This window comes from Mobula birostris, chromosome 17, assembly GCF_030028105.1.
Source record: "Mobula birostris isolate sMobBir1 chromosome 17, sMobBir1.hap1, whole genome shotgun sequence".
NCBI classification, from domain to species: Eukaryota; Metazoa; Chordata; class Chondrichthyes; order Myliobatiformes; family Myliobatidae; genus Mobula; species Mobula birostris.
Genome location: NC_092386.1, coordinates 64,985,577 through 65,012,345, shown reverse-complemented (window position 1 = coordinate 65,012,345; position 26,769 = coordinate 64,985,577). Strand labels below are relative to the sequence as shown.

At 41.6% G+C, this 26,769-nt stretch overlaps 1 protein-coding gene across 5 annotated transcripts in view; it reads left to right on the top strand.

The window, feature by feature from the left end:
- LOC140211727 (E3 ubiquitin-protein ligase RNF38) overlaps positions 1–26,769 on the top strand; it is a 134,741-nt gene that overhangs the window by 60,672 nt on the left and 47,300 nt on the right. For all 5 annotated transcript variants that reach the window (XR_011889565.1, XM_072281829.1, XM_072281830.1 and 2 more), the window contains 2 exons: positions 9,501–9,694; positions 12,347–12,560. Coding sequence is in view for 4 of the 5 variants with exons in the window: in XM_072281829.1 (XP_072137930.1) it covers positions 9,501–9,694; positions 12,347–12,560 (408 nt within the window). In the remaining variant the exon portion in view is untranslated. The remainder of the gene's footprint in view (positions 1–9,500; positions 9,695–12,346; positions 12,561–26,769) is intronic.

The following is a 26,769-nucleotide window of genomic DNA, read 5'->3' as shown; positions in this document are numbered from 1 at the left end:
TTATTTGCCTGTGAAGCCACTTTCAAGGAATTGTTGATCTGTATTCCCAGATCCCTCTGTTTTACAATACTCCTTAATGCCCTGTGCAAATTCACTGTGCAAATCCTACCATGGTTTGTCCTCCTGAAGTACAACACCTCGCATTTGTCTGCATTAAATTCCATCTGCCATTTTACAGTCCATTTTTCCAGCTGGTCCAGATCTTACTGCGTTTTGATTATCCTCCTCACTCCCAACTACACCTCCAATCTTGACATCATCTGCAGATTTGCTGATTGAGTTTGCCACACTACTATCCAAATCATTGATGTAGATGACATATAACAACAGACCCAGCACTGATCCCTGTGGTGCGGCATGTCAGTAGTCGCAGGCCTCCAGTTAGAGAGGCAATCATCTACCACTCTCTCATTAAGCCAATGTCAAATCCAATTTGCCTCATCCTTGAATACCAAGCAGGCTTGACCAACTTCTCATGCAGGAATTTGACAAAGGCCTTCCTAAAGTCCATGACACAAGGTTCACAATTTCTTTCCTGCACTCTTGTCATGGTTGTTGATCTGGCCTCTTACAGTGATGTTATGAGTACACTTGAAAATCAATCTGCACTGAAGTTTTAGGTATGGAGAGGAGCACACTGAGCATCCAACCCATGTACTGTAAAATAATCTTTTACACAGGAGATCTATGGTTTTATATTGATCAGTATTGCAGAGTAGTAGCTGAAATTTGCTTGTTACTCCTTGTGTGCCAAGTTTATTGATGTTAATATAGACTCTGTTACAATATTTAGTCACCCCCCCCACCCCCACCATGCTATGGGAGTGAAAACAAATCATCACATTTGCCACAACAGAAAATTTGCTGGATATCCCTTGTATAGTTATTAATGTTCAGGCACGTGGGGCTTGTCAGCTATGAACAGCAGTCCGCCTAGGAGAAGGAAAACTCTGATTTTAAACCTCCACTGCCTTGCGGCCATATCCATCCATCGGGAGTAAACCATGAGGGAAAAAGTCCGGAGCCAGGGCCCCTAAGGCAGTTTGATGTTGTTTACAACTTCACGCTAGCAATCTCTACAATGACACTGGTGCCAAGCTGTATCGGCGCTTGCCCTTCCCTTGAACTACATCAGTGACGTGGAGAGGGGGAATCTGCTGCATGGGCAACAGCCGGTTCTTCAAATTTTCCCACCCAGGCTTGCATTCTGGAGAGGACAAAGTCCACTAAGGGCACAAACCCATGATCCCCTGGGATCGATGGCTGCCTACTAGTTATTAATATCGGCTGAGGAAAATCCTCATTTTTGTGGTGTTTCGTGGTTAAATACTCCACTGTTGCAAGCTGTTCATATTTCTGACATACCTCATTACCACCTTGTGTGTTGGTAAGGCTAATTTCATAAGCATTTCAGTTGGCAGAATAGATTTCAAGATGGGTGCAAAGAAGTATAGAAATAACAAATGAAGGCTGTGTAGATAGAGGATTGCAAACCCTGTAACTTTGATCATTCAGTGGATCATGACAATTAGCTGTAAACCAAAATGTACCAGTATTTAACTGTCCAGAAAGCATATAATCAAATTGAAATTTAAAAAGCTGAGTAACAACATTTATAAAGAGCTCACTACTGTATTTGAAAACTAATTTTAACATCCTGAGTAATTTATATGCTAAGTTCTTCAGTTACAAATTTTCAGTTGAAATTATACCTACATTTTCTTTTGACAAAGAGCTTCCATTATTTGTGGCTCAATTATGTTGCAAAACTGAATTAAAACATTCCTAGTAGTTATCAGCATTTCAGATTTTACCTTTATCAATAAGAATTCACTCAGTAATTTGATTTTTGTCAGAGTGCTGAGGGAGTAGCAGTTTCTCATCTTTTCTCTGAATTGTTGTAAGTTTGTTCTCAATGCAATGATCATCTATTACAATTCCTAGTCATCAGAATACTATGAAATCTTGGTCAAAGATCTGTGTGCAGTAGCAGATTCATTTGTGGAAACTGGTTCCACATCATTGGCATTGTTGTCATCTTTAAAGTTAATAGTAAGTACCAAATTATAGAAGATTCTGATAACTTCATATTTGATCTCAACCCTTACTGTTTAAAAATATAGTTGATTTTTTTGCCCATGCTCTTTTCAGGACCCTTTTCCATGTCGTGATTACTGTATTGAGACAAAACAGTAATGCTAAGTGTTCCTTTTGGTTCAACTGTCATCGTTCATCAATTATTTGTGGTATATTTTATGTATTGCACTAGACTGCTGCTCCAAAACAACAAATTTCATGCCATATGTCAGTGTTAATATTCTGATTCTAATTAGTTTATTTTTGTTCCTCAGTGGTGGTGTGAAATTTTGATATCAGAAGTTTTGCATAGAACTTTTAATATAGGAAAATATTTCAAGGTGTGTACATGAAGAAGTGACATAGTATTTGTGGAGATGGGACTGTGGCTTGATGTAGAACTAGGTGGCAGTATGAGTTGTGAGCAGAATGCAGAGATTTCAGGAGAACATAGGGTAACTGGTCAGAGTCATGGCAGGTAGATTACAATGGCTGTTTATCTGCTTCGATAGAAAATAGGGTTGGAGAGTATTTTTAAATAGAGATTGAAAAGTCAGGCAGTCCTTCAGTACATGAAAGTGCACGAAATAGGATTGTTCATCAGGGAGTGGAGAAGGCTAGCAAAATGATTTTAAATGTGTCAACTTGGTCGAATTGTGTTGATCCCTGATAAGGCAAGCTATTTGGATGTGAATGTAGCAGGTGCACTTAGTAAGTTCACACAAGTTGCTGCTGTTGACAGCGATTGGGTAGTTTCAGGCTAAAGGATATTGATCATTTGGTAGGTGGGTAAGGACTAATTCATAGTCATACTTTATTGATCCCGGGGGAAATTGGTTTTCGTTACAGTTGCACCATAATAATAAATAGTAATAAAACCATAAATAGTTAAATAGTATGTAAATTATGCCAGTAAATTATGAAATAAGTCCAAGACCAGCCTATTGGCTCAGGGAGTCTGACCCTCCAAGGGAGGAGTTGTAAAGTTTGATGGCCACTGGCAGGAAATGACTTCCTATGATGCTCTGTGCTGCATCTCGGTGGAATGAGTCTCTGGCTGAATGTACTCCTGTGCCCACCCAGTACATTATGTAGAGGATGGGAAACATTGACCAAGATGGCATGCAACTTAGACAGCATCCTCTTTTCAGACACCACAGTGAGAGAGTCCAGTTCCATCCCCACAACATCACTGGCCTTACGGATGAGTTTGTTGATTCTGTTGGTGTCTGCTACCCTCAGCCTGCTGCAGCACACAATAGCAAACATGATAGCACTGGCCACCACAGACTCGTAAAACATCCTCAGTATCGTCCAACAGGTGTTAAAGGACCTCAGTCTCCTCAGGAAATTGAGGTAGGACATCGACAATGAAAAGTAGGACCTTAGTCTGTCTTGGTGTAAGAGTCCAAATTTTCTTGAAGGTGGCAACGCAGATTGATAATGGGTGAAGAAGGCATGGAGGCTTCACTAGCTGGTTTGTAAGACTGGGCAGGTTGTGGCATGACTTGCACTGGAGGCAGTGCCAAGGAGATCAACATATTGCAGCCTGAGATGAAGCATTTCGTCAGTGAGGAGAGATTGGTAAGGCTGGGACTGTTTTCTTTGGAGTGGATGTGGCTGAGCAGGGCCCAACTGATGGGCACAGATAGATTAGATAGTTAGAAGTTTTTCCTTGTGGCACTGAGGTGTCTAAAACTAGAGGGTATAGGTTTAAGAAAGAGAGGAATAGAGGAAGATTTTTTTTTACCTGGAAGGCACTGCTAGAGTGGGTGGTCAAGGCAGGCTCTCACAGTATGTCATAGTGGTACAGCTGGTTCAGCTACAGATTCACAGCGCCAGAGGCCCACTCAGGTTCTATCCTGACCTTGGGTGTTGTATATGTAGAGTTTGCACATTTTCTGTGTGACTACATGGGTTTCCTTTGGGTGCTTTGGTTTCTTCCCATGTTCCAAAGATGTGAGGATTGGTGGTTAGTTAGCAACTAAAAATTCGTCTGTTGTGTCGGAGAGTGGTGAAATCTGAGGGAATCTCTGAGAATGAGGAGAATTGTAGAAAAATAGGATTATTGTAGGATTCGTGTATGTAGTTGGTTGACAAGTCAGGGTGCGGCCTGAGACCAGTTGAGACCTGCCTCTATCGTCCAGTAGCTCAGGCATCTAATGTGATGAAGTGTTTTTAAGAAGTTAATGATGAAACATCAACTCCTGTCTGAGAAGTTCTACTCAGTGCCTACTTTCTCGCAAGTTTGTAAAGATTTGGCATGTCATCTAAAACTTTGACAAAATTCTATGGAATACCAATGCCCTTGAATGGAAAAACCTACGAAAAGTAATGGATACAGCCCAGTTCATCATGGGCAAAACCTTTCCCACAATTGTGTGCATTTACACACAGTGCTGTCACAGGAAAGCAGCATCACCAACAACCACCGCAATCCAGGTAATGCACCTTATTTCACTGCTGCTATCAGGAAGAAGGTACAGGAGTGCTAGGACCCACACCACCAGGTTCAGGAATAGTTATTACCACTTAAGCATCAGGCTCTTGAAGTAGAGAAGATAACTTCACTTGCACCCCCCCCCCCCCCAAACCTCCATCACTTATCTATTTCTACGGGGTCATTTTCAGGTACTTGCAGCTCATTTTCTTATTTGTTATTATTAATTTGGTTTTCTCATTTCACGTTTGCACAGTTTGTCCTTTGCATATTGATTGTTGTCGGTCCTATTGGGGGAGGTCTTTCATTGATTTTTTTTTAATATATAGTATTACTAGTGTTTACTGTGAATGCCTGCAAGAAAATGAATATCAGGTTGTATATAGTGACACTTATGTACTTTGATAATAAATTTACTTAGAACTTTTGAACTTTGAATTCAGTAGATCAGAGAGTCTGTTTTTCTGTGTATTTTCCTAGAATTCTATAAAAGCAATGAAGTAACACCTAGAAGACCCCTTGAATAACAAGATTACAAACAAAATTCTGGAAATTGATATTAGTGTAGATAGGAACTTGTTGGTTGGCTGAGAAATGGTGAGGGGAAGGACCTGTTTCAGTGGTCTGTGACTCCATGACTATATCTGGAATATTGAATAGGGGTGTGGCTTCCCTACTCAGCAGTGGTAATGAGAGGATAGAATGAAGAGAAAGCAGGTTGATTGCTGGGCTGGCAGGTTGTAATATAAAGTGAAGTGATGCAATCAACACCACTATTCTTGAGTTTGGAAGAATGAGAGTTGATCTTTTAATTACAAAATTCATAAGGGGTTGGCAATTAGATGTGGCACTAACATTGCCTATGACTAAGAAGTCTGGATCCAGGGGTCATGTTCAAAATAATGGATTGGTGATTCAGGACACCAATGAAAAGGAATGTTTTCGACAAGTCTTGAATCTTCGGAATTCACTTCTCAAGAAGACATTGAAGGCTCAATTGCTGCGTATGTTTACAATATACTTAAGTAGTAGTTCTGTATTGGTTTAGATATAATTAGATGCTCGTTTGATTTACAGTTCATCTAGCCAATCTCCAAGCTAGATGTGGTTTTGGTGAGAGGCACAGCGTCTGGCCTAAACAGTTTTAACAGCTTGGTTAAGCAAGACTGAGAACTATCACAAGGGTATTGATGGTAAGAACTTAAACATTGTTGGGCAATTTCAGGTAATTTTGGCTTTTGCCAATAATGAAGTGCTGTCTATATTATATGACAAAATCCGTATAACAACAAAATTTCAACATATGCCAGTGATATTACAACTGATTCTGATTCATTGTGCATATGGTTTGTGAACAAAAAGATGTGCCTATTATTTTATAACTCACTTCTTTGGAAATGTTCATTGATCCACCGATAGTATACAGTACTAGGAGTAATGTGTGAGGTTACATCATTTCTTTGAACTCTAGCTAGGTGAATTGGAATTGATTTACTATTGTCATGTGTACCAAAGTACACTGAAAAGCTCATCTTGCATATGAACAGTTTCTGCTTCAGTGCACTGTGCAATGATTGGATCTGTATGAACAGTATGCAAGACGAGCTTTCCATTGCATCTCTTTACATGTGACAATAATAAACCAATACCAATATCTTCTGCCAGATGGGAGAGGAGGAAAAAGAGAATGCAAGGGTCTTTGATTATTTTGGCTGCTTTACTGAGATAGTGAAAAGTATGGACAGTCCAAGGAGAGGAGACTAGTTTCTATGACATGCTGGGCTGAGGTCATAACTTCTGCAGTCTTTTTGTGTGGTCATGAGCTGTTTCCATACCAAGCCATGATGCATCCCGATAGAACCCTTTCTATAGTACATCGATAAAAATTGGTAAGGGTTGACGGGGATATGCCAAACTTCCTTGGCCTCCTGAGAAAATAAAGGCATTAGTAAGTTTTTTTTGGCAGTGGCACCTATGTGGTTGGACTAGGAAAGGGTGTTGTTAATCTTTACTCCAAGGAACATGATGCTCTCAGCCCTCTTGTTCTCAGTGCCATTGATGTAGAAGTAGTATGTGCATCACCCCATTCCACCCCTTTGCATGAAGTCAATAGCCAGCTCTTCTGTTCTGTGACGTTGAGGGAAAGGTTGTTGCATCACACCATGTTGCTAAGCTCGCACCTTCCTGTACCTGTACTCTTGATATCTTTGTGCCTGTACTTATATTGGTCAAAATTAAATGTATTACAATACTATATGCTACAATGAAGTGCTACCGTATAGTATTGGTACAGTGGCATGCAAAAGTTTGGGCACTCCTGGTCAAAATTTCTGTTACTGTGAATAGCTAAGCAAGTAAAAGAACTGATTTCCAAAAGGCGCAAAGTTAAAGATGACACATTTCTTTAATATTTTAAGCAAGAAAACTTTTATTTCCATCTTTTACAGTTTCAAAATAACAAAAAAGGGAAAGGGCCTGAAGCAAAAGTTTGGGCACCCTGCAAGGCAGTACTTAGGTGATACCCCCTTTGGCAAGTATCACAGCTTGTAAACGCTTTTTGTAGCCAGCTAAGAGTCTTTCAATTCTTGTTTGGGGGATTTTCGCCCATTCTTCCTTGCAAAAGGCGTCTAGTTCTGTGAGATTCTTGGGCCGTCCTGCATGCACTGTTCTTTTGAGGTCTAGCCACAGATTTTCGATGATGTTTAGGTCAGGGGATCGTGAGGGCCATGGCAAAACCGTCAGCTTGCGCCTCTTGAGGTAGTCAGTTGTGCATTATCCTGTTGTAGAAGCCATCCTCTTTTCATCTTCAGCTTTTTTACAGACCATGTGATGTTTTCTTCCAGAATTTGCTGGTATTTATTGAAATGTTCCCCGTGCCACTGGCTGCAACACAAGCCCAAAGCATGATCGATCCACCCCCATGTTCTATTTTAACTTCATCAGTCCACAGGACTTGTTTCCAAAATGCATCAGTCTTGTTTAGATGTTCCTTTGAACCTTTTGAATAGAACTTTTTGACCGCAATGAGCAAAGGTATGTTTGGAGGAAAAAAAGGTGCAGAATTTCATGGAAAAAAAACCCTCTCCAACTGTTAAGCTTGGGGTTGGGGGTGGATTGAGCTTGTGTTGCAGTCAGTGGCTCAGGGAACATTTACTGGTAGAGGGAAGAATGAATTCAATCAAATACCTGCAAATTCTGGAAGCAAAGATCACACCGTCTGTAAAAAAAAAAGCCGAAGATGAAAAGAGGATGGCTTCTACAACAGGATAATGGTCCTAAACACACCTCAAAATCCACAATGGACTACCTCAAGAGGCGCAAGCTGAAGGTTTTGCCATGGCCCTTACAGTCCCCCGACCTAAACATCATCGAAAATCTGTGGATAGACCTCAAAAGAGCAGTGCGTGCAAGACGGCCCAAGAATCTCACAGAACTAGATGCCTTTTGCAAGGGAGAATGTGCGAAAATCCCCCAAACAAGAATTGAAGGACTCTTAGCTGCCTACAAAAAGCATTTACAAGCTGTGATACTTGCCAAAGAGGGTGTTACTAAGTACTGCCATGCCAAGTGCCCAAACTATTGCTTCGTGCCCTTTTCCTTTTTTGTTATTTTGAAACTGTAAAAGATGGAAATAAAGAAGTTTTCTTGCTTAAAATATTAAAGGAATGTGTCATCTTCAACTTTATGCCTTTCGGAAATCAGTTTATCTTTTACTCGCTTAGCTATTCACAGTAACAAAAATTTTGACCGGGGGTGCCCAAACTTTTGCATGCCACTGTATGTGCTGCGAGGCTTCATGTGCCACCTAGGCACTAAGGGTTCAGACGTATGTGCTGCATTGTGCATTCATTAGTCCCACTGCCAAGAACAAATTAGCTTTATTGCATTCTTGATTAGCTGAAGATCATCATGCAATTTGAAGAGCCTCCTGATTAGCTAGTAGATATTTTTAACGTGTGTAATTGAATGTGTTGTAGTTTATTTTTTGGTATTTGTACTTGTAGCCTGTTTACGTACAACTAGCCAAATTTCAGGAATACGAATAGCTCACAGAAAAAATGTGGATACCAGGAATCTGAAAGAAAGTAGACAATGCTTGAATACTGAATGTGCGGCAGCAGTGTCAAGGAGGATGCAAACCCAGAATTTCAAGTGTTATATGTGTTATGAATGCCAGTGCAATTGTCAAGTGTGAATGCCTTTTGCACCTTGCTTATATACTTTGTAAAGAAAAATTGGCTATGCACAGAAACTACTGGATGTTGATCAATGACATCAGGCAGCATGCAGCACACAAAGACTGACATCTCTAAAACGTCACTCAGATAGCAATCTTGATGAAAGGCTGCTGCATTAAAGGGACCACATGCGTAGGCCACTTCTGGTGGGGGAGTGGGCATGCCATCAATCAATCAGATTTCCGTTGAAAGCAGCTATTGGGGAAAATGCTGCCATTTAAAACTGCAGAACCTTAAATAGGCATCAAGGAGAAAACGCTTCAAAAGGGAAATGACAAAAATGGTACCTTGTTTGATACCAAGTTAGGAGAAAAAATGCTTGAGGACAGGTAGCAGTCACTTGGCAGTTGACTTCCTTCAGACCAGTGCAGTACATGGGGATCACACTGGCAATGTTTGTGGTAAATCAGACTGATAGTTAATTTTGTTAACTGAAGCATTCTACTGCTGAAAGGGTGCATTCAGTACACCATAACAGGAATGCTGAGCCATCTTTTAGTGTAGTATTTTCATGAATCACTGACATTCCTTCATAAGAATTTATAACCTTGTATCATCTTAATTCAACTCTGGTTTTGAGCAGGACCCTAGTGTCAGTTTCTTATCTATAAGCTATCCTGCTTCTTCCTGTTTCTTAAATATTGCCAACATTTTTAAAAATATATACTTTACTACTGTATTTGAATGTTACATTGCATTTCTAATGAATAAAAAATAATTGTTCTTTTTTCCCTTGTGGATGATAGAGTGAAGAAAGCCCAAGTCCCAAACGTCAGCGCCTCTCTCATTCGTTCTTTGAATACGCGCCAGTATCTCCTGCCCCATCGCCACCAATGCGACCATGGGAGATGACTTCAAATAGGCGACCTCCCTCAGCTCGACCAAATCAACATCACTTCTCAGGGGAAAGATGCAATACACCTTCACGTAGTAGGAGGAGGTAAATTGCTGCAATTCATATAGTTATGGTGGTATCTGCATTTTCAATATTTTGATCGATTTTGTTTAAATCTTACTGTCTCAAATAAAAAGTGTCACGGTACACTCTTAATAATGGACTTATTTTCATTTTCATGTAATCCATCACCCAGCTCTTTTGCCATATCCCCATTGCGACCCATCATCTAGCCTTGCAAACACAGAACCCCTTTATGTTCCCAGGTTTTGTCCCCACTGAGGACCTTTACAAGTTTGTGCTGTTATTGGATTAGTGGACAGATTGAAAAGCAGAATATGTTTATTTAAATATGACAAGAAGCTTCATAAATTAATTTATAAAGGCTAGCCCACAAAAGTGAAAAACCTAATATGTAGGGAAACAGGAAGTAGAAGTACTTGGGTAAACAAATTCACATCAGTGAATATGGGACCTAGTTAGACATAGCAGCTACGACTGGCATGAAGCTGAACAGCTAGATATGAATTCTTCCTGGCCCCTCAGTTCTGTCAGCTGCAGAATGCTCCAGGTCTTAGTAGTAAGTCCATGTGTGGAGTGAGAGCACTGGCATGTCTGAATCTGATCTCCCGTGCCATCTGTACTTCTGTTCAGTTCTGAGCACACTGTGAGTGACAAATGGGTGGTCCATGCCAGCTGTCCATGTAAATCAGCCATCACCAGTGAAAAATTATGCTCCCCTACATTCAGTAGTTGTGCTTGTTTTTGTTTTCAACTTCAAGCAGGATGCCAGTTTTAGACACTGAAAGAAATTTACTTAACAGGGTTTTAATGTAATGGTTCCAAGCAACCAACAGTGGAATATAACTATATTTGGTGTGCACTGCCAATTAAATCTTTAAATCCTGTTTTTACTTGTCTGTCATTTAACAATGCAACTACGTACATAGACCTCCATTTCTCATGCTGGCAAGTACATGAATGGAAGCAAAAAGAAAATATGACTGCTGTATGTTTTAGTCATGGCAAAGAAGCATACAGTGGCATGCAAAAGTTTGGGCACCCCAGTCAAAATTTCTGTTACTGTGAATAGCTAAGCAAGTAAAAGATGAACTGATTTCCAAAAGGCATTTTAACTTCATCAGTCCACAGGACTTATTTCCAAAATGTATCAGGCTTTTTTAGATGTTCCTTTGAACCTTTTGAATAGAACTTTTTGGCCACAATGAGCAAAGGTATGTTTGGAGAAAAAAGGGTGCAGAATTTCATGAAAAGAACCCCTCTCCAACTGTTAAGCACGGGGGTGGACCGATCATGCTTTGGGCTTATGTTGTAGCCAGTGGCACGGGGAACATTTATTGATAGAGGGAAGAATGAATTCAATTAAATACCAGCAGATTCTGGAAGCAATCATCACACCGTTTGTAAAAAAAAAAGCCAAGATGAAAAGAGGATGACTTCTATAGCAGGATAATGATCCTAAACACACCTCACAATCTACAATGGACTACCTCAAGAGGCACAAGCTGAAGGTTTTGCCATGGCCCTTACAGTCCCCGACCTAAACATCATCAAGAGTCTGTGGATAGACCTCAAGAGCAATACATGCAAGACGGCCCAAGAATCTCACAGAACTGAAGCCTTTTGCAAGGAAGAATGGGCGAAAATCCCCCAAACAAGAATTGAAAGACTCTTAGCTGGCTACAAAAAGCATTTACAAGCTGTGATACTGCCAAAGGGGGTACTGCAATGCAGGGTGCCCAAACTTTTGCTTTGGGCCCTTTTCCTTTTTTGTTATTTTGAAACTGTAAAAGATGGAAATAAAAAAGTTTTCTTGCTTAAAATATTAAAGAAATGATTTATCTTTAACTTTATGCCTTTTGGAAATCAATTCATCTTTTACTCGCTTAGCTATTCACAGTAACAGAAATTTTGACCAGGGGTGCCCAAACTTTTGTATGCCATTGTATATCCTGGTTAATATGGTATTGAATGGCAGGATAGAAGGACAGATTCTGGATTCTGTTAACAGTGGTTATTGTATTTTTGGTATCATAAAGCTGAGAGCTTCATTGTTGTTTCAATTTCTATGAAAATATTAAGCAGGGGTATTCAACACTTTTTGCTCTGTTTTAGTATTGGCGCAGATAAAGTCTTCCGGAAGTGCTGCAAAAAATGAATATTTTAAATATTTTAGGTGACGTGAGTTACATTGTGGTTTTCAATCAATATTAGAAGTGTTGCATTGGTTAAAAATAGATACAGTACCCTGATTTAGAGAAACAAAAATAACATCTTCAAGTAAACGGGGTATAAAAATTGTGATTTTTGTTCACCATAGCTGAGAAAAGTTGTTTCTTTATATAAAAAGGTGAACACTTTCTTTCGTCATATCAAAATTTCTAAAATTAGGCAAAACTAGTATCAACCACATGTATGTATTTACTGATTTGTTTCAAAACTTTTTATTCTGACAAATCTTGAGAGCAATATACAAATATGCTGTGTAAGAGTCTTGTCATTTTGGTTTGTAAAATATCCATTAAATTACATTATTAACCTGTAACAAATTTCAGATAATGGAACATATGAAATCTGTGATTTTTAAATTGGGCCAAGAAATGAAGCTGATACGCAAAGATAAATATTAATCAATCTCACTACACTGTAATTTTTTTTGATTTTTGCCTTGCATAGTCCTCCAGTTAGACGCCAACGAGGGAGACGAGAAAGACTAACTAGAAATAGTTCTCTGAGCCAAGATGAAAACTACCACCATCATCCTTATGGACAACAGCCAACTGTGGAGGAACCCAGGGCATTTCATCCTCCAAACGTATCTCCACGCATGCTTCACCCTGCCGCACACCCTCCACAGCAGAATGCTGTGGTAGTTGATATCCACGAGCAGGTAATTGAATAGGTTTGGATGCACCAATTGCCGGTATTATTTTGTGGTTATGGATGATAAGATCTAAAAACCTAGTGAATTAGCTGTGCTTTGTCTTAATTTTTCTAAAGTAGTCATGTAAAATGTAGCTAGAATTTGTATTTTTTACAAAAATGCTTGTTCCTATTCAAAATTCAAGTGCGTAGACTGGAAATCATAAATTGGTCCTCAACTTTAAAATATCAAAACTACCTGGTCACTTTTCCAGTAGTTTCCTTGCATTCAAACTCTCAAGACATTTTTATTTTGCCAGCACTTCATTCCTCCTCTTCCTCAAAACCACATGTATTTGTTAAGTTACAAGTATACCTGGACATTATTTGCTATAATCCTGCAGTGATTTTTATTCATATGGAGCCAAAGACAGGTCAACATTTTAATTAAAAGTTCATAGCTGAACTTAATCCTGTTCCTTTATACTGTTACGTACCCCGTAACTGGGTTACCAAACCAGCAGAAATGGATCACTCAGTTGGAGTCTGGATTACTAGAACTAAGAAAGTTTTATTAAAGAAACAAGCAACACAGTACTCTAATCAAAAGGATAATGAATGCAACAGTTCAACAATGATAAACATACATGTACACAGAATTAAGATAACAGGATCAATCAAGCTCTATCGTCGTCTAGGGGTAAATGACCAGTTTCAAAGTGACGCAAAGTTCAGTTCAATTTAGTTCAGTTCAGTTTGCAGTAATTGCTGCCGTGGCGATGGACAGTGGGGGGAAGGAGAGAGAGAGCAAAACGAATGAATATTCAAAACGGCTTCCACACAGACCTTCGCAGTCAGCTTTCGGGCGAGCCCTTTGTGATGTCATTTGAGGTCACCGACCGTGACCCCTCCGTTTCCAGATACGATTGTTTCCCTGCGGTGAACCTAGCACCCAGGCAAGGGTGGACACATACCAGGTTCCCGCCGATCGTGCCTTCCCACCCTGAGCATCTATGGCTTGATCCCGCGACCAGCCGTCCAAAAACTTCCCACCGACTTGTGAGAGACGCACCGCTTCCAGGGTCTCGTTACTTCGGGGTGTCGTGTGTGTGTTGCCTTAGCGAACCTGTCCCTTTTTATCCCCCTGCTGGGGTATCGCCTTGTCCATCACTTCAAACAGTTCAGGGCTCAAAGGGTGAGCCGATCTTGACAGCTCTCCTTCCGTTACTCTCTCCCGTCCCTTCATTAACATCTCCAAATGCTGCTCCATTGTTTTCCTTATCTCTCTCTCTCTCTCTTGAAGACAGGTGGCAGACCAACTGGTGCCAGTACAGGACAGCTACATCTTAATCTATGTGTATTCTCATCACAATAAACTCAAGAAGTAATTGCTGTATAGTATCAACCAAGATTCACCAAGCCAGTACTTTTCCTTTGTGAGCCACATACTGTGAAGACATTTGTGTAGTTTGTGTCTGCTTTGACAAAGTGTAGCTGACACACACACTTGGGGTGTGCAGTGCTTTTTGGCATGCTGTCTTTCAGATATGGCATATAGTATTGACCTTGTTGCTGTCTGTGGTGATTTAAAGGACCAAGTGGCAGAATTTCATAGAAGGAAACTTCTCCCCCGTCTCCTGGCTAGTATTTCTCAATCAAAATCAGAGAATATAAATAATCATTAAACTCAGGTGGAGTAGATATAATCATTACTCAATTATTATTTGTAGGTGTTTGTTGCCCCCAAATCTATTAAAGGACCAAGTACATAGTTACGCAGTTTTTGACAGCATAAAGAAGTGGATAACAAGTGGGAAGGAAATGGTCTGCAAAAAATTTGATGAATGACATTGCATGGGGAAATGATGGGGCTATCCACATTGTTTAGGAGAATAGAAAAGCCAAATGTTGTTAAGTGGGGAGAAACTACAGAACACCGCTGTTCAGATTAATCTGGTACAGTAGTGATACTGTGGCTATGTTATAAGATTAATAAATTTGCTAGTAATGTCTAAAAAATAAGTAATTCTTGGTGACCTTGTGCACGGAGCACAGAATTAGCATGCAGGCATAGTGCATAATTAGGGAGGTGAAATATTAGCCTAGCTACAACTGTACTGGGCATTGTTGAAACCACACCTGGAATATGCTGTATGATTTCTTCTTTTTTGGGGTAGGAACATATCTGCACTGAAAAAGGTTCAGTAAGATCTCTAAAGTGAAAGAGTTGTGTTATGATACATGGTTGGATTGGCTGGGACTGTATTCATTGAAGCCTCGACTAATGTATGCTGTTTTAATTTAAGGAGTTGCCCTTTAATGAGGTTAATGAGGCAAAATTTCAAAGGTTTCAAAAGATACATTTCTCTGACATTAAATGTACACAATATACATCCTGAAATGCTTTTTCTTTGCAACCATCCATGAAAACAGAGGAGTGCCCCAAAGAATGAATGACAGTTAGAACCCCAAAGTTCCCTCCTCCTCCACTCCAGTTTTTTTGTTTTATTTTCCCTCCTCCTCTCCTCCCCGCCACCGGCAAAAAAAGCATCGGCACCTGCCACTGAGCACTCAAGCATGCAGCAAAAGCAACAGCAAAGACACAAACTTTAGTATTCCAAAGACTACGTGTTCACCAGGTATTCAACTACCACAGGTGTTCATTCGTTTTCCCCCTCTCCCCCCTCTCCCCCCTCTCCCCCCTCTCCCCCCTCTCCCCTCTCTCTCCCCCCTCTCCCCTCTCTCTCCCCTCTCTCTCCCCTCTCTCTCCCCTCTCTCTCCCCTCTCTCTCCCCTCTCTCCCCCCTCTCTCCCCCCTCTCTCCCCCCTCTCTCCCCCCTCTCTCCCCCCTCTCTCCCCCCTCTCTCCCCCCTCTCTCCCCCCTCTCTCCCCCCTCTCTCCCCCCTCTCTCCCCCCTCTCTCCCCCCTCTCTCCCCCCTCTCTCCCCCCTCTCTCCCCCCTCTCTCCCCCCTCTCTCCCCCTCTCTCCCCCTCTCTCCCCCCTCTCTCCCCCCTCTCTCCCCCCTCTCTCCCCCCTCTCTCCCCCCTCTCTCCCCCCTCTCTCCCCCCTCTCTCCCCCCCTCTCTCCCCCCCTCTCTCCCCCCCTCTCTCCCCCCCTCTCTCCCCCCCTCTCTCCCCCCCTCTCTCCCCCCCTCTCTCCCCCCCTCTCCCCCCCCCTCTCCCCCCCTCTCTCCCCCCCTCTCTCCCCCTCCCTCCCCCTTCTCCCCTTCTCCCCTTCTCCCCTTCTCCCCTTCTCCCCCCTCTTCCCCCCCCCCCCGGAGAAAGATGTTTCCGTTTTCACAGCGAGAGGGGAGACAATAAACTGGTTTATGATGTTAAAAGTCCGTCGTTTTTTCTGAGCTCTATGCTCAAAGATCTCCGGTCTCCAGGCACACAGCCGAAGATCTTCCTGCTCCCACGATGCACCGATCTGTCGGGACACTGATTGTTGATCTGCCCATCTCCAGGGCCCCCGAGATCCTAGGCGTCCAAAAGCGAGCCGAAATCTTAGGCTGCACCCTTGGCATGTTGGATAATGGCCAGTCATGACACCCCGAGAGCGGGTCCCATTCCCGCAAAGAACTGAAGTCAGCGTGTAACTCCAGGTCAGGGTCTTCAAAAGAACCCTGAAAGGGAAAAATAGAGATATTAAAGATGGAAATAGCTGCTTCCAAAGATGCAAGCAAAGGAGTCGCCGTTTAGCGCCATCATGATTAAGCTCCGCCTTCTCCACTCATTTTTTTTAAAATTCTCTACCTCAGAGTTATGAAGGCTGGAATAGTTTTGGATTAACTGAGTGAGGATAATTAAGGTGGAACGTGCAGCTGAAGCAAAGTTTAGGTCTGCTTTGTCCGTCAGATGGTGGAACAGGCCTACTCCTCTACCTCGTGTATTCTGAGGTAACCAGAGAGCATAAATTTTACAAAAAAAATCAGAGGAAGTGGCTGGAAGAGCTTTTATGGAGCAGCTTCGTAGGATGGTCAGAAACAATTTTGAAAACTAATTCTATAATCTTTAATTATTTAAATGAATGAGAAATTTATGGAAGGAACTTGGTTCCTAAGATCCTTTTGTTTATCAATACTGTTAAGGATATTGTCCTTAACAGCATACTTTTTCATTGTTTATCAATACTGTTAAGGATATTGTCCTTAACAGCATACTTTTTCTGCAGCACCTCACACTTGGCTGGGTTAAATTCTATATGCCATTTCTCCACCAATATCTGCAACTGATCTATATACTGCTGTATTCTTTGCCAGATTCTTTTGAAAAAGCTTTCATTTAATACATCTTAAATTCATGAAGTTATGGAACCTCGTATAATAATAATAAATACTTTATTCATCCCAAGTGGGACATTATTTCGTTGCAGTAGCAACATTTAAAAACACAATAATAATAAAGTGCAGATTAATAATATACACAATAATTTAGCAATGTACAATAATTACGAAATGATAAAACGGAGCATATTGTACTATGATGTGTGTTCTCCTGTTGCAGAGATGAACTGTTGTATCTGCTTATTGCATTTAGTAGGAAGGCTCTTCTGTAATGGTCTTGTGACAGTGGAGCTGAATGAGTCTATTCGAAAGTCTATTCGCTGCTTATTCAGTAGGTCACGGAGAGCATATGCCTGATTGTCCATAATGGATAACAGTTTGTTTTGTGACCTCCTCTTCACCACAAACTCAAAGGAGTCCGACTGTAGCCAAGGACAGATATAGCCTTTTTGATGAGTTTATTAAGTCTTATTGCATCACCAGCACCGATGCTACTCCCCTAACATACAGCCGCAAAGAAGACTGCATTCGCTATGACAGGCTGATAAAAGATCTCCAACATTCTGCTGCACACATTGAAGGATCTCAGCTTCCTTAGAAAATAAAGAAAATATATAGCAGAATAAGAATTTTAATTCATATTTACTCCAAATATTCTCATATACTTAAAGCATGTTTGCACTGATTTTTTTTTATTGAAACATGGTGCTCAAATAATATGCCTAACTATGATCAACCTAATCAATTTCTGGTAAGTTGTGAAAATGACAGAAGTTCTTTACCGCTCTTAGTGCCCGCTGGGTCCTACACTACCCTCGACTCCCAACCTTCCCCCTACCCCTCATCGCCCCCATTCCTCTGATCCCTCATCCTCCCCTAGCCCCGCTCTCCCTGAATATCCCAACCCCCCTCTCCCTCCTGAGACCTCCCATTCTTCACCCTCCTCTGACCCCAGCCCCAACCCTTGCCGTGTCTTCGCCATCCCCTCTGACCTTGCCCCCTCTGAGGCAGAATGTTCTGTACTTAGCAAGGGCCTCACTTTTGTCCCCCTCCGTCCACACCTCAGTGAGTTCCGTGCCCGCCATGACGCTGAACTCTTCTGTTTCCGAGCCTACTTCTTTGGCAAGGATTCCCCTCCCCCCACTGATGACCCCTTCTCCCATCTTCAACCCTCCTCTTCCTCCTGGACATGCAGCCCGGGCCTTCTACCTGCACTCGATCTTTTCATCTCCAACTATCGCCAAGACATCAACCGTCTCAACTTCACCACTCCTCTCTCCTGTTCCAACCTCACTCCCTCTGAATGCACTGCCCTCCACTTTCTCCACACTAATCCCAACCTCCCCATCAAACCCGCAGACAGAGGTGGTGCCGTAGTAGTCTGGCGGACAGACCTCTACCTCACTGAGGCCAAACGGCAGCTCTCTGACACCTCCTCTTACTTACCCCTGGAACAGGACCCCACCAAAAAACATCAAATCATTGTCTCCTGTACTATCACTGCCCTTATCAACTCCGGAGACCTTCCATCCTCAGCCACTAAACTCATAATTCCTACAACCCATACTGCTCGGTTTTACCTCCTCCCCAAAATCCACAAACCTGACTGTCCCGGTAGACCCATAGTTTCTGCCTGCTCCTGCCCCACCGAACTTGTATCTGCCTACCTGGACTCTATTTTGTCACCCATAGTTCAGTCCCTTCCCATCTATATCAGGGATACACCCCATGCCCTCCACCTCTTCAATAACTTCCAGCTCCCCGGTCCCGACTGCTTCATTTTCACTATGGATGTCTAATCCTTATACACCTCCATTCCCCATCAAAAAGGCCTCAAAGCCCTCCACTACTTTCTGGACAATAGACCTCACCAGTTCCCACCACCACTACCCTCCTTTGGTTGGCAGAACTGGGACTTACACTTAATAACTTCTCTTTTGGCTCTTCCCACTTTCTTCAGACCAAGGGTGTAGCTATGGGCACTCGCATGGGGTCCAGCTATGCCTGCCTCTTCGTTGGTTAAGTGGAACAGTCTGTGCTCCAAACCTATTCTGGTACTGCTCCCCAACTTTTCCTTTGCTACAATGCCGACTACATTGGTGCTGCTTCCTGCACCTATGCTGAGCTCGTCAATTTCATCGACTTTACTTCAAACTTCTACCAGGCCCTCAAATTCACTTGGTCTGTCTCGGACACTTCTCTCCCCTTTCTCAATCCCTCAGTCTCCATTTCTGGAGGCAGACTGTCCACTGACATCTTCTACAAGCCCACTGACTCTCATAACTACCTCGACTATACCTCTTCCCACCCCGCCACATGCAAAAATGCCATTCCCTATTCCCAGTTCTTCCATCTCTGCCGCATCTGCTCCCAGGATGAGGCTTTCCGTTCCAGGACATCTCAAATGTCCCCTTTCTTTAAGGATCGTAGTTTCCTTTCTGCCATCATCAATAATGCCCTCACCCGCATCTCCTCCATTTCTCGCACTTCGGCCCTCACCCCATTCTCCCGCCACCACAACAGGGACAGAGTTCCTCTTGTCCTCATCTACCACCCCACCAGCCTCCGGATCCAGCACATTATCCTCCGCAACTTCTGCCACCTTCAACAGGATCCCATCACTGAGCACATCTTTCCCTCTCCACCCCTCTCTGCTTTCTGCAGGGATCGTTCCCTCCACGACTCCCTGGTCTACACGTCCCTCCCCCCAGATCTCCCACCCGGAACTTATCCCTGTAAGTGTAAGTGCTACACCTGTCCCTACACTTCCTCTCTTGCCACCATTCAGGGCCCCAAACAGTCCTTCCAGGTGAGGCAACACTTCAGTTGTGAGTCTGTTGGGGTCATCTATTGCATCCGGTGCTGCTGGTGCGGCCTCCTCTACATCGGTGAAACCCGATGCAGATTGGGGGACTGCTTCGTCGAGCACCTCTGCTACATCCGCCACAGCAGACAGGATCTTCCGGTTGCCACCCACTTCAACTCTGCTTCACATTCCCATTTGGATATGTCCATACATGGCCTCCTCTATTGCCATGATGAAGCTAAACTCAGGTTGGAGGAGCAACACCTCATATACCGTCTAGGTAGTCTCCAGCCCCTTGGTATGAACATAGAATTCTCCAACTTCTGATAATTCCTTCCCCCTCCCTTTCTCTATCCCTATTTCACTCTGCCCCCTCCCCCAGCTGCCTATCACCTCCCTCATGGTTCCGCCTCCTTCTACTATCCATTGTGCTTTCCCCTCTTCACCTTTCTTGCATATCCTCTCCCTGCTTCCCCTCCCCCACCCCTTTATCTTTCCCCTTACTGTTTTTTTTTCACCTGGAACCTACTAGCCTTCTTCCCATCCTCCCCCCACCTTCTTTATAGCGCCTCTGCCCCTTCCCTCTACAGTCCTGACGAAGGGTTCTGGCCCGAAACATCTACTCATTGTTTCCACGGATACTGCCCAACCTGCTGAGTTCCTCCAACGTGTTGAGTGTTGCTTTGACCCCAGCATCTGCAGAGTATTTTGTGTTTTCTTTAGTCACTATGTTTTTTCAATAGAGAGAATTCCAGATTTATTTATGAAAACACTTTGTAGAAAATAGCCACTTTATTTTTTGAAAGAACTGCTTCAAAAATGGCCAACAGAATGGAAACTTTTGCCTTTATTTCAGCATTAATAGGTTCACTCAACTAATATTTGAATAAGCCTTCTAACAAAATGACTAGAAGTTTCTTTTTGGCCTACTTGGTGCAATGCATAGATATTCCTTCATTTCTCTTCTCAATAGGTAATTTTTTTTTTAAATTCTCTGCCTCCAAGGATTGTGGTTGTCACATTATTAGATATATTTAAAGTTGTGATAGATAAATGTTTGAAACATCAAAGAATTGAAGATTATTGGGAGCAGGTACGAAAGAGGAGTTGAGGCCAGCATTGATCTTGCGTTGCACCGTTATAAAACTGGTTATACTGCATCTGGAGTATGGTTATGTTGTGTTCACAGGGTTGTGTTGTTTAGAGCAGCGGAGGCTGAGGGGAAATTTGATACAGGTTTATAAGACTGAGAGATGTAGATAGACAACTAGCATCTTTTTCCTAGGGTTAAAATGTCTGAATACCAGAAGACATGCGTTAAAGGTAAGAGAGTGCAAGTTCAAAAGAGATGTGCTGGGCAAGTTTATTTTTACAGAGTGGTAGGTGTCTGAAATGTGCTGTGCAGGGGATAAACCCAAATACAAAAGAGGTATTCAAGAGGCTCTTAAATAGGCACATAAATGTGCAGGAAATGGAAGAATATGGATGTTGTCTTAGAAAAAGGGATTAGTTTAGTTGAGCATTTGATTTCTAATGTAATTAGTTTGACACAACATTGTGAGCCAAGGCCCTCTTATACCGTACTGTTCTGTGTAGATCATCCATGATCATATTGCATAGCAGGGCAGGATTGAGGGACATGGTGGCTTTTGTGTTGTTAGACAGCCTTAATCCTGTCTTGGACTACATTTCTGAATCTTGCATTCAAGAACTGAAAATTAACAGTTCAAAATAAATTAATTTTAGAAAATAAAATTAAAGCACTTGCATACTTAAATACTTTTAAACAATTAGAAATATTATGGCAAAAATAATTGCAAGAAATGTAAATACTATTTGCCTTTCTTCCTCCCAGGAGCTTTTCACTGCAATTAATTAACTGAACCTGACACAGTTTCATTAAATTTCCCCATCATAACTTCTGGGAAATTGGCTCAAGTCACATTCCATTGCTGGATTTCATGAGAAATCCAAATTTTGAATGTAGTTGGTGAGTTGCCACTGGAGTTCAATTCATCTAGTAATGTAGGTAGTTTTGCACTTGTTAATGTTTGCTGGTAAATTCTTGCTGATTAAATTGAATGCATGAAGTAGGTTTTTGGTTCATGATTTGCTCCTGCACTTGAAAGAAACCTGTGAGGTTTTCAAGCTAAATGTTGCGTGTATTGCAGAGTGGAGTTGTTACTGAATTGAATTGTTTGTTATTACAGAAAGTAACAGCACATTGAGGACCAATCTTATAAGCTTGAATTTCCACTAGAGTTTTTAAAATTGACCATGTATACTGTAAAAGCTCTCTTTAATAAAAAAAAATCAAAGCAGTGTTATAGGAAACAGTTGTTTATATCATCTGTAGGATCTGGACAAAAAAAAGGCATTTGATTTGAGCTTGGGAATGACAGTATCTTTCAAAACTGACAGTGAACTGTGGGAAGTGTAATCTGTTGATGCTTTCTTGGAAATGTATATATATTTTTCTAAATGTGATAGCTTTACTGATCTAAAATTGGATGCATTTGTTCTGAAAGTTTTGAAATCCAAGATCGTTGGAAATTAGAAGAGCTGAGCAAATGAGATTTGTCTGTGGAAATAGTTATTCAATAGATTGTGTAGAATAGATTCCAGGTGTTTGTAAGTGATATTTTGCAGAAATGCTGTGCACATGATGCTACATATATCATTATGGAACAAATTCGGTACCAAGTACACTGAGTAACATATGGGCAGGGAAAGACTGATTCACTTCTGAAGGCTGGTCATGCAACTCCCTTGTATAAAACTTGATGTTCTTCCTACTATTTTGCCAAATGCTTTGATGGGCTCTTTGTAGAGTCCATTGATGTAATACCAACTTAATGTGCTTCCTCAGCAATTATACCAAGGCTAATCTAGTTTAAGGGAAATTTCACATTTATATTGAAATGAATGGAATTTTTATCTGAAGACAAGTTTCAGTTAATATATATTTTTAATTAATTAAATAGATTTAAATTGTATCAGTGATTTTTAACTATATTCTCATTTAACAAGTTTGTTTAATTCAAAAAAATATTTTTCTGATCTAACATTTTAATATCTTTTAGTATTGAATGATTTTAATGAGCAAAATTGGTACGGACTTTCAAAATGGAAGTTGTGCTAACTGATAAATCTGGGATCTTGATACAACAGACTGACAAAACATTCATTTAATGCTGGCATATTGAACAAGAGAAGATTTTGGAGATTAAGTTGTCCCTTTAAGTAAATGGAGGTAGGGAAGAGGAGTATGCAGATCCCACATGACTCCCACAAGCTGGTAGAAATCTTCAGCCACAGATGCATTACTAATGTGTGCCTATGAAGGTACTTACTGGATATTTCAGTCATTTATAGTCAATGAAATGATGTAAGATACATTTGGTGCATAGCAAATTTCCATTACCAACAATGTAATACTGATCAATTATTTGGCTTTTGTAATCTGGATTTGTGGGGGATTGGACTTAAATTTTGAGAAGGAAGTGATAATTTCCATGCTGCTCTTCACAGTTACCTTATTACACCTATTATGTTCATCAGAGGGGGTCTAGTCTTAAAATTTAATTTGAAGGTTACTGTGGACTTTGTGTGTGTGTATATAGTGTGTACACACACACACACACACACACACACACACACACACACACTCTGAGAGAGTACTGTGCACATGTAAAAAAAATTCTGCAAAGTGAAGATGTTTTATTCCAAGCATCTTGGAGAATTAGCCACAGTTCTGCAGACTTTGGCTGTCTCTCTTGCTTCTGTTTCTCTAGGTAATCCCAAACAGCCTCGATGAAGTTGAGATCAGGGCTCTGTGGAGGCCATACCATCTGTTGTAGAACTCCTTGTTCTTTTCACTGATTATAGTTCTTCACGACTTTGGCCATGTGTTTGGGGTCTTTGTCCTGCTGCTGAGTGAAATTGAGACCAATCAGACCAGATACCTTCCTCATGTTACTGCATGATGGATGAGAATCTGCTTGTACTACATAGAATTGAGGATTCCAACTCCATTTGTAGAAATACAGCCCCAAACCTGCGAGGGACCTCCACTGTCCTTCACTGTTGGTTGCAGACACTCATTCATGTAGCGCTCTCCAGCACTTCTATGGACAAACTGCCTCCTGTTTGAGCCAAAAATGTCAAATTTTGACGTGTTAGTCCAAAGCACTTGCTACCATTGTTCAGCACCCCAGTAGTTGTGTTTTTGTGTATAGACGAGTCTCTTGGCTTTGTTTCCACTTTGGAGGGGGTGTGTGCATCAGGGGGTCTTTTCCATAAAGACCAATTCTGACAAGACTTCTCTGGACTTTAGTGGGGTATACTTGGGTTCTAGTGGTTTCTGTCAGTTCAGAGCTGATAGCAATGCTGGACTTCTTCAGATTTAGAAGGGACATCAGTTTGATGTCTCTCTCATCTGCTGCACTCATTTCTGTGGTTGACCACTGCGTTTCTGACCCTCAACCTTGCCCATTTCTTAGTGCTCCTTCAGAAGAGTTTGGACAGCTCACATTGAAACTCATGTCTGCCCTGAAATCTCTGCTTGGGAGAGACCTTGCTGATGTAAGATGAGCACCTTGTTGCTACCATCTGCCCACACTCTACCCCCTCCCCATGCACGCACCTCCTCTCACACACACGTCGACTTTACTCTTTTCCTAGATGCTCACTGGCCTGCTGAGTTCCTCCAGCTTCTTGTGTGTGTTTTTGAGGTGGAGGAATAGGCCACTTTGCAAGTGCGGCTGCTCCATTATTTAATAAAATAGTGACTATCTGATTGTAACCTCAAATCTAGATTCTCCTCCAACTGGCAGAAACCTTTCACCCTCTTGCTTATCAAGAATTTATTGACATCTGCCTTAAAATTCTCTTTTTCATAAAGAATTCCAAGACTCTGCCCTCTAGGATTTGCCCCAAATGGATCTTCCATTCTTTTTGGAGACCTGTAGTTCTAGATATCCATGAGAATATAGAATACTGAAGAATGCCGCACAGGAACAGGCCCATTAGTCCTCAATATTGAGCTGAACTAATTAAATTGCAAGAAGGCAAGATAGTGGCTGTATTTCATTAGGAGTTTGAAGAGATTTGTGTTTTTTTAAACTAAAACAGTCAAACTTCTATAGATGCACTGTGGAGAGCATTCTGACAGACTGCATCACTGTCTGACATGGGGGTTGAGGGGATGGCTACTGCACAGGATCGAAACAAGCTACAGAAAGTTGTAAAATTAGCCAGCTCCATCTTGGGTATTAGCGTCCATAGTACCCAAGACATCTTCAAGGAATGGTGCCTCAGAAATGTGACATCCATTATTAAGGACCCCCATCATAGAAACTACAGCACAGAAACAGGCCTTTTGGCCCTTCTTGGCTGTGCCGAACCATTTTCTGCCTAGTCCCACTGACCTGCACACGGACCATATCCCTCCATACACCTCCCATCCATGTATCTGTCCAATTTATTCTTAAATGTTAAAAAAGAACCCGCATTTACCACCTCATCTGGCAGCTCATTCCACACTCCCACCACTCTCTGTGTGAAGAAGCCCCCCCAATGTTCCCTTTAAACTTTTCCCCCCTCACCCTTAACCCATGTCCTCTGGTTTTTTTTCTCCCCTTGCCTCAGTGGAAAAAGCCTGCTTGCATTCACCCTATCTATACCCATCATAATTTTATATACCTTTAATTTTATATAATTTTACATTATTTTATATATCACCCAGGGCATGTCTTCTTCTCACTGTTACCATCAGGAAGGAGGTACTGAAGCCTGAAGGCACACACTCAGCAATACAGGAACAGCTTCTCCCTCTCTGCCATATGATTCCTGAATGGCCATTGAACCCATGAACACTACCTCACCTTTTTTAAAAAATATATATTACTTCTGTTTTTGCTCTTATTTTTAATCTTTTCAATATGCATATACTTATTTTTCTTTCTATGTTACCATGTATCGCATTGTACTGCTGCTGCTTAGTTAACAAATTTCCTGACACATGCTGGTGATAATAAATCTGATTCTGAAATACCCAGCTAAAATAATCCTCTCTGCTTGCATGATGTCCCTATCCCTCTATCCTTTGCAAATTCATGTGCCTATCTAAGAGCCCCTTGTATGCCTCTATTGTATTTGCCTCCACTACAACCGCTTACAATGCATTCCAGGCGTCTACTACTCTCAAACCCTCATCTCCTTTGAACTTATCCGCAACACTTTTAAATGTGTGCCCTCTAGTATTAGACATTTTGACCTTGGGGATAAGGTCCTGCTTTCTATCTATGCCCTTTATAATAGGTCTCCCCTTAGTCTCTGCCACTACAGAGAAAAGAACCCAAGTTTGTCCAACCTCTCCACATACCACATGCCCTCTAATCCAGGGAGCATCCTGGTAAACCTCTTCTACACATTCTCCAAAGCCTCCACATTCCTTACAATGAAGTCACCAAAATTAAAGCAATACTCCAGATGCAGCCTAATAGTATATAAATAAATATATGGGAGTTTTGCATGTGTGGATATGGAGAAAATCTGTTTTTCTATGCTCCACAGGGATTGGTGCTTCTGATAACTATATAAATGAGTTAAATCATCAAACAGTGGATATAGGTCAGCTGCAGATATATACGTGGAGAAAAAGCAGATGGAGTTTAATCAGGCTAAATGTGAACTGTTGCACTTTAGGAGATCAAATGTAAAGGGACAGGACAGTTAATGGCAAGACCTTTAACAGTGCTGATGTCCAGCGGGATCCTGAGGTCTAAATCCATAGTTCCCTGAAAGTGATTGCAAAAGTTGATAGGGCAGAAAGAAGGGTACGGCACACTTGTGTTTGTCAAGGTATTGAGTTCTAGAATCAAGAAGTTACGTTTCGGCTTTATAAATATTTATTTATTCTGAATCCGGGGGAGAGCAGCTGCTCGGGGCGCGAGCTGATTTTTTTGTAATAGTGAAAACAGGTAACTAATGTAGGTCTTTTATAACTGAGATTTCATAAATCGAACGTTTGAAAAGCGGGGGACACCTGTATTTTACTATATGAGCAATTAAATAGTGAAATTAATGAAAACAAATGTGGAATTGAACTTTCTAAGATGAATACAACTTAGTGTAAAAATGGATA